We start from the raw sequence: 12930 nt of genomic DNA on the forward strand, positions 1-12930 counted from the left end.
ATCCCCACATTTTTCATGTTCCGAGAATCCTTTCTTGATGTGATATATTGGTTCGGAGACATGTGAAGAAGCATGTTAACCACATTCAGTAAGAGGAATTATATTCTTTTTTTTAACGAGACAGAAAGAGCAATGCATATTTCAATAAGAGACACTCAGACAGAGTTACAAATGTTTGCAAGAGCAGATTGAGTGTCGAGGTTCGCACAGAAGGAGAAGAGGTTCGTTCAAGCAGAAAACTGAACAAGTTTTTGACCCCTCAGTTATGTATGCCAATTTAGTTTCCTATTTATACTTTAGGTGTCTCCCTTACAATTTTGTTCAAAAAACATTGACCAACTATTGTTTTGGTCCCTGGCCTTCCAAACCAGAACAGTAACATTTTGAGTGTCGAGGTTTGCACAGAAGAAAAAAAAAGGTTCATTCAGGAAGAAAAAACGAAAAAGTTTTCGATCCCTTGGCTATTGACTTATTTTAGTTTGTAGAAACAAAGGTTCATCAAGCAGAGAATCAAATAAGTTTAGAGTTGAAAAGAGAAACATCATGTAGGATAAAACAAAGGCTTTTTTATAGTGACACTATTTATAAGATTAGAAAAAATTAGGGGAAGCCCTTAAATAATTGAGAAATATAAAACCAAGAAATTCAAAAAATATGGTGAATTTACAAGAATGTTCGAGTTTGCTTAAATTTCCAAGTTTTCAGAATATTTCTGACATATTTTTTTTCCTAAGTGTCATTTGTTTGCCTTGTTCGAATATCCACGTCTGTAGAAATTAATTTTGGAGCATTTTTATGTTTCCAGAAACTATTTTCATTTTTCTGCCTTGGAATTTCTGATTATTGCAGTGTTTTCTTTTTCCTTTTCAAAACAATCCCGGGTTTCCTTTTTACTCATGTAAAAATTGTTACATTTTTGCCTCGAAATGGTCTAGAAGCTGCATCCCTATTGTGCAGTGCATTTGATATTAGTGGAGAGCAGGGGTGGAGGGTGCTGTTTAGGTTGCTCTTGCTCCAGGGAGTCTCAATGGTTGCATGCTTCCTACCTTCTCAGGAAATTCTGAGATTCTCATTCGGGCCTTCACTATTATTCATGTCTGTCTCTCTCTTCTTGGAGCTAATTTGAGTACAGTTTTCGTGTCTGTCATCCCATCTTGATTTTACAACTGATACAACACCAAGATTACAGAGTTGGAGGCTTGTAAATTAACTACGCACCTGCTTCCATGGGATACGTTGCTAAATCCCTAAACCCTGATGTATGTTGCAGCTGGCAAAAATGAAGAAGAGATAGCTGCTGCTCCTATTAAATCTATGGATTGTTTTTAGATAATGAAATCTGTGGAACTAACCTGCAGAAAATTGAGCATCCACCTATCAGTATGTGGCCTGACAAGAACCGCGATATATGTAACAAGAAGTCTCACTTAATTAGCAACAAGAAAAGGGCTCACAAATTAGCAATAAACTGAAAAGATATATAACTGGTCGGGAACACTCCCGCAAAGAAGCAAAAAACAATGTGGATCAAGAAAGCCATATTTACACTGTCATTTCAAATTTCCATATTTGCATTTCTATCTCATCTAAGAAATCATACAATATTTGATATAATTACACCATATTGTACATGCTGGAAAGGAAAAAAAAAAGTACACCTAATAAACATAGAGATTACTTATTGACATTGGGGCAAAGTTCTGCTTGATCTGGCTCCGAGCAATTCCTGCAGCCATGGGATAAGCACTCCAGCAAGCATGTGCGGCCCTGACCGGATATGCCATCCTGTGACAAAGCTACCAAGTGTAAGAGAGATGGAGGGCTGAGAAGGCTCAACTGGCAATTTCTGTTAAACAAATTGCTCTCCCCAGCAAACTACAGGTTAAAGGATAGGTGCAAAGATCAACTAAGATCATATCAGCTTCCTGCATTAATATATCATCTCCCCCACCTAACTCATCTCAAAATACAATGCAGTCCTCATTTTGTACGTTAGAATACATAAACCAAATAGAAAGCCGAAAAAACTGATGTGTTACCACAATTGCGAGAAATAGAGTATCGACCAAAACTAGCTAGGATAGAGCTATGAACTCATCAATGTGACCTGAGATTATATTTCAAACCATGACAATTGCTTTGAACAGGAACCCACTATTCTACAGTTCAACTATGAATCAATATGTCCAAAAATGAATTAAGTTGATAGAATTCTCACTAAGGATTATGTCTGTCAAAATCAGAATTTTTTCCATTGCGTCACCAAGCAAATGCTGAAATTCTGGAAACAAAGGAAAGATATATCCAAAAATTAAATGCTGAAATTCTGAAATGCTCAGAACATACCAGCCGCTATAACTAGTCGGAACTAATAAACAGTTCTCAGTTGTCAGTGTACAAAAATATGCATAGCAAAGCAATAAAAGTTTCCTTTACAAGTAGCTGGCTAATAGATATTGAAAGCCACTGGCAAATAGAATGCATTCTGGAGTAGCAATCAAGCTACACCCTCACGACTTATCTTTTTTCAGTCAACAGGAACTGCAAAGGAAAATTTTGAACAGGGTTCAATATGCCAAATCTTCCCATGTTTTAGTTACTCTGATGAACTCACCAGAAAACAGGATTAATTGAAAGATATACTTCAAAAAGGTCAAATTAATGATGGAGCCCATAAGTAACACTACAAGAGATCTAACTAGAGCAACATTTCAAGTACATCACCATTGCAAAGGAATGAAAAAAATTACTACAATATGTCATTACTATCGATTTTGATGTCTCTCAATTCCATACTCCGTATCTTCCAAGTGCTAATGAGTTTGATTGAGAAATTTCATTGGTTACTTGTAAAATATTACCTAGCCTGGATATGACATTTTTTTCACAACTGACTTATAAAAAAAAAGGTTTTCTTGCTCTTGGAGTTCTTACAAAAGGGTGGTTTCTATGTTATACACACCTTTCTTTTCAGATTTTCTTACAGAACTTACAAATGTTGTTTACATGGAGGGTTCATCGATCTTTTGGCTATTTCTAAGTTGCTTTTGCCATTTGTCCTGTCAATTGATCTGATTTTGTTCCTATGACTGGTGTCCAACTGTCCACACTGGGCCATGGCAATGACAGGTCATCGGGTCACATTCAATTCACTGGAGGAGATTGTTCTTGATAACCTGCCAGCAAGAAACTCCACCGTATCCAAGCCTTATGGCTATGAGAAGCACATAACATAGATGGAATAAAATTGATGGTTATTCACCTTCAAACAAAATATATGTACATGCTTCAAAAGAGCAAAAGAAACAAAAAACAAGATAATTTAACCCATATGTCAGTGGGACAATAGAGGTTCGCAGATCCTCAAACACCAAAAAAAGGAGTTAAGAGTGTGTTTCGTTCATGCCTAAATTTGCCCTACCAAAAAATTGGCAACCTACATTATTTTGGTCTTTGTTTGGTTGGTATCCAAACATTTGGTAGCCAAAAGAATCTTGCCAACCATGTCACATCCCTCTTCACACATCTTGCAAACTTTTTGGCAAACCAAGGGGCAAGAAATCCTCAACCAATTTTTTGGCTAGCCAATGGTTGGCAAAAATCGATAGGGCATAGATGGGCAAGAACCAAACACACCCTAAATCCTTAAAAGTTCCATATGATTAAGGATGCTTAGAATTAGCATTGAATCATTGATCTTAGATCATAATCATTGAAGTTTCATTACTTAGAGGATCTCCATTCAGAGTTTCAGACTGACAGTACAAACATAGAGTTAATCGGAACAAGCATGTGCCAAAATGTCATTACGAAGCATCTATAACATGTGATGTTACACGATCCAGCAATCAACATACTAGCCTAAAAGAACCGAAAGGGCACATTGAATTTGGGAAAAAACGATATGCATGAAGTATCTGAACCTCTGATCTGCTGCCTGGGATAAGGGGAAACTTACAGTTCAGCATATCCTATCTGACTGTTAAAATGTTCATATACAATCCTCAGCTTAGGAGCGTCGAAGTACCACACAAAAATCATCTGTCTATTCTTTTGTGCAGTGAGCATCCGTGCCACGCCGCGTACAGTGATTGTAACCAACATTACCAAGAAATGCCCTTATCTCTTGTGCACTACTGTTGCTCGCCTGCAGTAGGCGCTCATCTTCTTCATATATAAGGTAGGGAGCTTCACCTTTCCTCCTTGAGAGCAACTTTGATGCACCTCTCAGAACATGGTATTCCCAACCTTGAACATCAATTTTGATCATAACCACTCGCTCAGTATCCGAAATGACTTCGTCCAATGGGATTGTAGCAACTTCGACAGCAATTTCTTCATTAGATTTGAATGCTAACTTTGCACCAGTTGCAGATATAGCACTGTTGTCAAGTCGTCCAATAACCTACATTATCAGAACACTCACATTAAGGCAGCTGTCGAGTAAGCACAATAAAAGTATTATCTGAATCAGAGAAAGCAATCTGAGATTCCAGAGTGTGACTCTCATATGAACGAACAAGTCCAATTTGTAAATTGGGGCATGTTTGTGTGATTTTATTTATGTCATGTATGTTTGCATGATAATTTGAAAATTTGACGGCATTAGCAAAAGAGCAACAGGCAAATCAGGAAATTAGAACCTTAGCCAGAATGAGTTTCACTGCAACTAGCTAGAAATTTCCATTTCTGAACTCAAAAGTGCCATATCTGGTCACTCGCTTAGTATAAAAAAAATATGGCTATTTATTACTCAACTCAAAGAACAAAGCAATTTCCATTTATAAACGCTCCAATTAGGAAGTAAATCAATGGAAAACTAAACTGTTAAGGAACAGGAAACATTCAGACTTATTAAGTCTATATACTTGACATGTATTTATGTGGTCAGTCCATGATCCTTCCAAGAATGATGCAATGGCCTTGTTAATTGTTACTACTAGGATGCATGAAAATTGCAATTAGAGCAACCCGAAGCATACAGGATCCTCTAAATACCTTATGCATTGTGATGTTCCCAAGTCGATCAGAAGCCGCAGCATGATACACCACCAACTTGTCCTGCACCCTGTTGAGGTACACTCCATCGCAAATGCGCTGCAGATTCTCGAAGACGGGCTCGAAAGCGACGACCCGGAAGCCCATGACGGCCGCCGCGAAAGCCGCCATCCCGACATTGGCGCCCACGTCGACCACCACCCCGCCTTCACCGGAAAGCTTCCCCCCGAGCAGCTGTTGGATGGTCTCGGAGATGTCGGGCTTGCGGAAGCGCTTGCCCTTGAGGAGGCGGGCGATGTTCCTGTGCGGGCGGTCGGGGAGGGAGCCCATGTCGGCGAGGGAGTAGAAGAAGGGGCGGGGCACGCCCTCCACGAGGCCGGCGAAGACCGGCGAGGCCTGCGGCGAGGCGTAGCAGTCGAAGGGGGCGGAGAGGAGGGGGCGGGGTGGGGCGGCGGCGGGAGTGGTGGGGGAGAAGGTGAGATCTGGGGCTCTGGAGAGGACCAGGAGGAGGAGGATGAGAGCCGGGAAGAGGAAGAGGAGGGCTCTGGGCGTGGAGGAGGCATGCCGGCGCCAGGAGGCGGCGGCCGGTGCCGCCGGCATTGGCTGGACAGACTAGGTTCTGGCGGCCGCCGGCGACGGGGAGTGCCGCTTTGAGAAGAGATCTACGAAGTAACTTTTCTTCGGTAGTACTGTATTTGTTACTTTGAAGAGGCAGTGTTTGGCTGAGAACACGAACCGGAGTGTAATGGAATGGTTTCAAAAGTTAAGGTTTCAAAAGTTAAGATGATTTTCGTGTTGGGTTCTTAGAACACAGAAAAGATGATTCCTGTGTTTGGTTCCAAAAGTTAAGGATGATCTCAAAAGGAAATATTCCTTCAATATGCCAACCATCTCATTCCTCAAAAATGTAAGAATGAGTTGGTTCCAAATAGAACCAGTGATCTAAATGTTTGATTCTTAGGATATAGAAAAGTAAAACCGTTCCATTACATTCCATTCCTATAAGAATAGAACCGTTCCGTTCCATTCCACCTCGCTATAGAACCAAACACTACCTAAGTTACTACCTCCATAGTGGGTAGTAAACTAGTAATATATATATATATGGTGTCATGCATTGTGTCATTTATTAGGTTGTAGACTCATCTTACTTTGGTTTGTGTGATGTTATGGTAACATATCTAATTATCACAAACTTTTCTCTCCTCATTAATAAGATGCCACATCACCAAATTTGGTTAGTTGGCACTTATGTTACCACATTTGTTACTCCCACTATGACCAGCCTTAGTATTACAGCAGCCAGTACTCCCTCCGTCCCATACTTTCTATTACATGTATCCAGACGCTTCTTAGCATAGATACATTCATATTTAAATTTGAGTCACTTAATATGAGACGAAGGGAGTATAAAAATATACTCCCTCTGATCCTAAATTCTTGACTCAAATTTGCCCAAATATGAACGTATCTATACTTAAAAAAGTCTAGATACATGTAATATTTCGGCAACAATTTAGGATCGGGAGAAGTAGCTTTCTTTTGTTGTTGTTCTGCCTGTCAAAGAAAACATGCGTTGGTTTGTATCCAAGTTAATGTTTGAGGATAATTCTTGTACTATTTAATATCACTTTATATCTATATACTCTATATTTAGATACATTCATATTTAGACAAATTTGAGTCACTTACTTAACATGGGAAAGAGTGAGTATAAAAGTGTAGTTTTCTTTTGTTGTTGTTCTGCCTGTCAAAGAAAACATGCGTTGGTTTGTATCCAAGTTAATGTTTGAGGATAATTCTTGTACTATTTAATATCACATTTATATCTATATACTCTATATTTAATATCTATTAATTACAGTTTGGATGGTTCATCCCCTCATTCACAACTAGACATCCTTTTTCTCCATATGGATCGCAAGAGCCAATGAATCCCACACATAGGCAACAAATTCCACACCTAAGGCAACTAACAAATAAAATATAGGATTCCCATGATTGTGCTCTTTGATTTTGTATCATTGTTTCTTAAAAAAACTTTTTTGGTTCATACTCCCTCCGATCCATAATAAGTGTTGAAGTTTAGTACAAATATAATACAATTGTGTACTAAAACTCCTTATTATGGATCGGAGGAAGTATTTTCAAAGGCTCGATTGGCTGCTAGTACATGAGTATTTGATGTTCATGACTATTATCTTCTTTTGTTTTACCTTACTATGGCTATTATGTGTTCTTGTATTACCTTGCAATTTAACAAAGTAAGATAAATGTAGAGCCGTTACTCTTCCGCAAGGGCCGAGGGGGTCTAAATCGGAAGTAAGTTCCCTGACGTAAAGCGGTCGTCCACCTTTCATTGACTTTACGTCAAGGCATCCACCTCCGTCTATACCTAGATATATCGCCATCTTTCTTGTCTTCAACGTTGATCGCCGACTCTATATATCCGCGTGACTCTCATTTGCAGGATGAACACAAGACCTACCACTCAATGACCAGCCATCGACATATGGATGTATGAGGTGGCCACCTAGGCTAGGATGCATATAAAAGTAGGGTTTTATGCGGAAGGCTTTCTGGCCTTAGTGTTAAATCTGTCGTGGACAAGTAGCCAGGGTCTCAACCTTGGTTGGCATCCTTGAAAGATCATATATTAGGATCGGTAAGATTGATAGTGACACGCACATACTTGATTGCAATAATTCTTCAATTGCGGCAAGACCAGATGTATATGTGTCTCATGGGCATACAATAACGCGAATGTGCATGCACGTACTCTGGCATTTTCATTACTTCGTGTCATTTAGCTAGAGCAATGCAACTATGAAAAGTTGTACACTTGAAATGTGCACATATATTTGTTAACTAGCATAGGTACGAGCTCACCACCGAGATGCAGAGACATGATCTTGCTCGTCCCACCGACTAGCTTCCCGCCGCCGAACTCTACCGGGACAGGCGGGCCCTTGCCGAGAAGCTTGAGGAGGGCTCTCTCCATCTCCTTTCCCCTAGGGTCATTGTCTAACTCGTGCACTAGAGCATTGACCCCGAGGTCGCAGAAGAGGCACGACACAGTGTGGCACATGCAACAGGAGCTCAGGGTGAAGATCACCACTGCCCGCTCCGACGCCAGCTTCATCACGCGGTCCATTCGATCTGCCTTCTAATGTTCAATTGTGTGCGAAACTCGATCTATAAGTGTGTTTTGATTGTAGGGAACTTTGAAATACCCTAGAGCTAACCTTTGGGTAGCTATTTCTAGTTCTTGCTAGTGAGATATGATTGTGCAAGAAACTTGGATGGTTTCCTTCACAACTTGCGGCTTAATTCCTTTTTATAGAGCTATACAAAAGGTGTTGAAAATCTATACTAGGATTTCCTTCACAATTTGGAATATATGTATCCTTTTATTCTTTTTTTTTGCGGAAGCTGGAATATGTAACAAGTGCAGGTAGGAAGTGTTTGGAACAAACCAGTATGTGTGTTGTACTTTGCATGTTTCTGGAAAAATTGTGAAAGCTTTTCCTACGTAGCTAGGACCATGCATGCATACAAAGCAAGGCTTTGACTTGGATCGACGAGAATAGAATTAATCGTGAAAGCAGATTGGTATATATGCATGCAAGAGATCAATTTGGATATATAATGCCCTGAAGCCGTCTTTTGATCAATAGGGGACCAAAGAATATTTGAATAACTTTTGTGTTGACCTAGAGGGCATATCTCATATGTATGCCTATGGGCATGCATCGTGATTCTTGGTTTTGAATGGATTTGGCTGGTTAATCTGTGTTCAATATTCCACATTCATTGTGCAAATTTTATTTAAATTTGAATTAAAAGTTCAAATAAATTCCTTTGGTGTAATTTAGAATTCCTTGCCATAAAATTTGGTTTATATAATTTGAGGATTTTGTTGAGGATGAAAGATCGGATTAAAGTTAAATTGATTACTAAAATATTTTTAGTTATGTAAAATTCAATCGTAACAATAATCTGGTAATTAATTTGACATTTTTTTAGTATATTGCAGAATAGTTTTAGAATTTTTTTGGAGGGGCAACTATAACTGAAATTGAACTAAAGTTGTGGAGGACTTCAAATTACATTAGATTCAATTTTATTACATACCAAACCCAAATTTGTGTATATAATTAATGTAGAATATAAGTAGGAGGTTTGGGGAAAAGAATATATTTAAAACTAACGTATGCTATAACCCTATGATTTTTTTATGTAAATATCATTGAATTTGGAGTTAAAACAGGGGATATATATGATATTTTAAAGTTAATTAGTATGGAAAATCCTAAAATTAGTTCCTAGTATTTTGTGACTGCCCATGGTCTTGACAAATTAGATTGACCTACGAAGTAGATGTCCCATGTTAGAGAGGTAAAATATGAAATAAACTTATTAAATAGGTAACGTGAATTCTTAAATGAGGTAACATACTATCATTGGGTTAATATCATCTAATTACATTTTTCAGTAAAAGATTTCAAAATCTTACTTTTTAAAATTTTGTCATTATCTTCATTTTACTGGTATTGTTTTATTCCTATTTCTTCTCATGTCCAATTTGTTATGGTTTCTCTATTTTTATATTCTTTCAATAATACTTTCCATTTATTTTTACCTTTGATTCCAATCCCTAATTATTGCTTCTGTATCTGCTGCTGTTATGATTTTCTCTTCCACATATGTAAACACTTTGTCATCTTAAAAATTGGCGCTTTTGTGTCACCAACTTTCTTTCGAGTTTAGGGGTGCTTTATGTACAAGCAGTATTACAGAGGGTGAATTGAACATTAGGCTCAAACCCGACTTCAGATGGGTAATGCGCAGTTGTGCACTTGTCTCTAATAGGATTCAGTTAGTAGTTTTCATCTCCTTTATACTTTTTATAGAAAGACTGTAAGGGAGACTCATGCAGCATAATCCTGAACACCAGGATTTAAACCCTGGTGGATGGAGTCATGCACTCACAACTACACTACTACACCAAGAGGTGTTTCACTCTCCTTCTTCTACTTTATATGTAGTCCGGAAGGTAACGAACATAGACATTTCAACAATATAAGACTTACCTGACGAGAGATGCCAATTCATGACTTTTGAGGTATTGTGGAGTTTATTAGGCCACCTGACAACCAGTATACAATGGTGTCACCCCACATTTGGGACTAGTTAGCGTGGGCTCTAATGGTATCTTTTTTCTGACTTAACGAAAGGGCAGTGCTCAGCGAACAAACAGTGTTGGCTTCCGAGATCGCACTATTTGAGAAAAATGAAAATTATATTTCTAAGTTTTAAAAAATTCTGAAAAAAGGATCTAGTGTAAACATTGATGAAATCTATACTGCCTTAATTTGCGATCTGTAATTTTTTTAACAAATTTGTAAATCTCTAATAGTAAAATGTAGACCTATTTGAAACATACAAATTTGTTATTTTTTTACTGATCACAAATTAACATGTTTCTTCACGAAAGTTTGTAAGTGTATAGTTTCCATCTATGTAAACCTGGAGAAAAAATTCAGAATTTTTTAAAACTTAAAAATATGATTTTTCTTTTCCCCCAAAAATTGGGATCCATAGATCCCGGGAGCCAAATGCCATGTTTCTCAAACAAATATATAACAAATTATTGAGGGGTATCGTTTTGCAGTAAAAAGTACTAATTAATGGGTGAAAATAGATTTCCCCGATAATGTTAAGACCAGTTAGTGCACCAGGTTGAATTCGGGAAGAGAAGGTCTGTGAAACTCATCATCTGAGGTGTATGTACTCATATTATCATGAAGGTCAAGTCAATGGGGAGATTTCATCATGAAGTTACAAGGCAGGTTTATTAAGATTTCTCTCTTCTTTTTATCCTTTGGTCATATCCAACGAGAAAAAAGAAGAAGGAACTAAAGCATAACAGTGAAGATACTCACAATCACTTCACTGAGGAAAATCAAAATCACATACCATACTATACATGCATACTCCATCAGGATCAATTGCTAATAGTTCAGTACGTCGTTGCAGATATTGATGAACAACCTTGCACGAGGTGTTGCCACCAAAAACATGTGGGCGACGACAAGAAACGTGTCGACAACGATGCGAGATGCCCATATAGTACGGAGAATGCTTTGCTTGTAGGGAAACCACCTACTGTACTGATCTGGTATCTAAATTCTGGCAACCGGCTATGTCACCACTTGTTCAGAATAGCATCCATGGAGGTCTCATTACCCACACTACCCGTATCTGTAGGCACAGAATCTGTCCAACTTGCCTGCTTTCCCTCTGCAGATTTAGTAGTTTCTGCTTTGTGATCCTCCATCACTGTCATCATCGTTGGCCTGGCATATTAGATATGAGGCGCCACGATGCCGACGACCGTGCAGTCCTAGTTTTCTATTTGACATCCTCACCGAATCTATCCTAGAACAAAACTCTGCTGAAGCAAGGAAAGTTCAGATAGAAAGAAATGCTGCTTGTGGTGGCACCACACAGTTGCTACATGTAGGGTGTTGCAGGCATCTGCAAAAAAGTAAGTATATATTATCTCATCCTCTTTTATATATTTTTCTCCTGTTTTGATGCATGACGCAAACAGCCTGGCACGTCCAAGCACATAAGGATGGATACATATCTTGATAGAGACATGCTTATCTAGATCTGCCATGATACTCTTCACCTGGAAAATAAAGCTAGTGTTCTGTAGAGCAATCTCCATAGCTCCTCAAGAATCACATGGTTCTTCATTAATTCTTGGCTCCTCACCTTCTCAAGGGCTGGCCTTGGCTCCTACACGAGTGATGTGTAGGCTACCTCTTAACATAAAATACATGCTGTAATTTACTAGAAAGAACAATGTGTAGTTTACCTCTTCTGATCAAATCTATGCTGCACTTCACTACAAAACAACAGAAACTATGATGTTTGCATGAGTTTAACAGGACGTGTACTTGGACCAGTTCTAGCCACTACATTGTGCGTACATTTTTAGTCCTTGTCGCAGACATAGCTAAGGGCTTTTTTTATCTCGATTTCCTCATCTTCTCTTAAGTACAAGATGTGTGACAGCGTACATTTGAGTAGTATGTGTTCAGATAAATAAATAATACTGTGTGTGCTTAATTATGATTCTTTGATATGTGCATCACAAGACCTAATCTATAGCCCTACATTGCTGCTATATGCCAACCTTGTTGTGCTGACACTTAAGAGGATCATATGCCACTGGTGAAAGTGGAAGACCAGGCTGTGCCAGTTTATTCTTTGATAAGGATGAGAGATGCTTTGCCTGGAAACAAAACCAGGCATGTTTAACTAGTGGTCTCATCTAATCCTAACCTTTCACTTGCATCCTACCCATTTTTAAGGATGTAATCCAATTTGCACACTGGAGGCAGAAGTTGACGCCTATTAGATGAAGAATGCCCCTTTTAAAAGAAAGAATGCCCTTGAACTATGTTATCCACACATCTCTTTTTATATGACATATTGATTTACATGCACAATGTTTACATTTCTTTTTTGACTGAAACAGCAGGGGAAATGCAGATTCAATAAGAATACAGAGTTACAAATGTCTATAAGAGCCGGTTTCTATATATCAAGGTCTGCGCGGAAAAAAGAGGTTCGCTCAAACAGAAGGAAAAGGTTAATTATCAATGGCTCGACTGTTGACAGACTTTAGTTTTGGTCCTTGGTCTTCAGCAGAACAGATCAGAAACCATTAATTAAACATTAAGTGATCGAAATTACCTACTGCATAAACACAACACCAGAACTCTCCCCAGCAAAATCACGGGTTGGAGAATTGATCCAGATTTCAAAAGATGATACCAGCTTCCTGCATCAATCTATCATCTCCATGCCTAACTCATCCCAAAATATAATGCAATCCACGTAATGTACGTTAATGAG

The 12930-nt window shown here is 38.6% G+C and overlaps 2 protein-coding genes across 5 annotated transcripts; both read right to left on the minus strand.

Annotated features, from left to right (window-relative positions):
* Positions 1–1503: 1503 nt before the first annotated feature.
* LOC100822774 lies at positions 1504–6344 on the minus strand. Of its 3 annotated transcripts, XR_002965929.1 has the most exons (4): positions 4999–6344; positions 3959–4405; positions 2219–2281; positions 1504–1785 (listed from the first exon to the last, which is right to left on the minus strand). XR_002965929.1 is itself a non-coding variant. In XM_010238894.3 (2 exons), the coding sequence occupies exons 1-2, from the start codon at positions 5596–5598 to the stop codon at positions 4046–4048; spliced, it is 960 nt and encodes a 319-aa protein (XP_010237196.3). In that variant the 5' UTR covers positions 5599–5652; the 3' UTR covers positions 3782–4045. The 3 variants fall into 3 exon arrangements, 1 of the variants encoding a protein (XP_010237196.3); XR_002965928.1 differs by lacking the exon at positions 2219–2281; XM_010238894.3 differs by lacking the exons at positions 1504–1785; positions 2219–2281 and having other exon boundaries at positions 3782–4405; positions 4999–5652.
* On the minus strand, positions 2627–8445 carry LOC100825229 (putative glutaredoxin-C14). 2 transcript variants are annotated; one of them, XM_024462717.1, is made up of 2 exons: positions 7888–8445; positions 2627–3214 (listed from the first exon to the last, which is right to left on the minus strand). In XM_024462717.1, the coding sequence occupies exons 1-2, from the start codon at positions 8150–8152 to the stop codon at positions 3150–3152; spliced, it is 330 nt and encodes a 109-aa protein (XP_024318485.1). In that variant the 5' UTR covers positions 8153–8445; the 3' UTR covers positions 2627–3149. The 2 variants fall into 2 exon arrangements, with proteins under 2 accessions (XP_024318485.1, XP_024318486.1); XM_024462718.1 differs by lacking the exon at positions 2627–3214 and adding an exon at positions 3782–4405.
* Positions 8446–12930: the final 4485 nt, after the last annotated feature.

The sequence above is a fragment of the Brachypodium distachyon genome, chromosome 4, assembly GCF_000005505.3.
Source record: "Brachypodium distachyon strain Bd21 chromosome 4, Brachypodium_distachyon_v3.0, whole genome shotgun sequence".
In the NCBI taxonomy this organism is placed as follows: Eukaryota; Viridiplantae; Streptophyta; class Magnoliopsida; order Poales; family Poaceae; genus Brachypodium; species Brachypodium distachyon.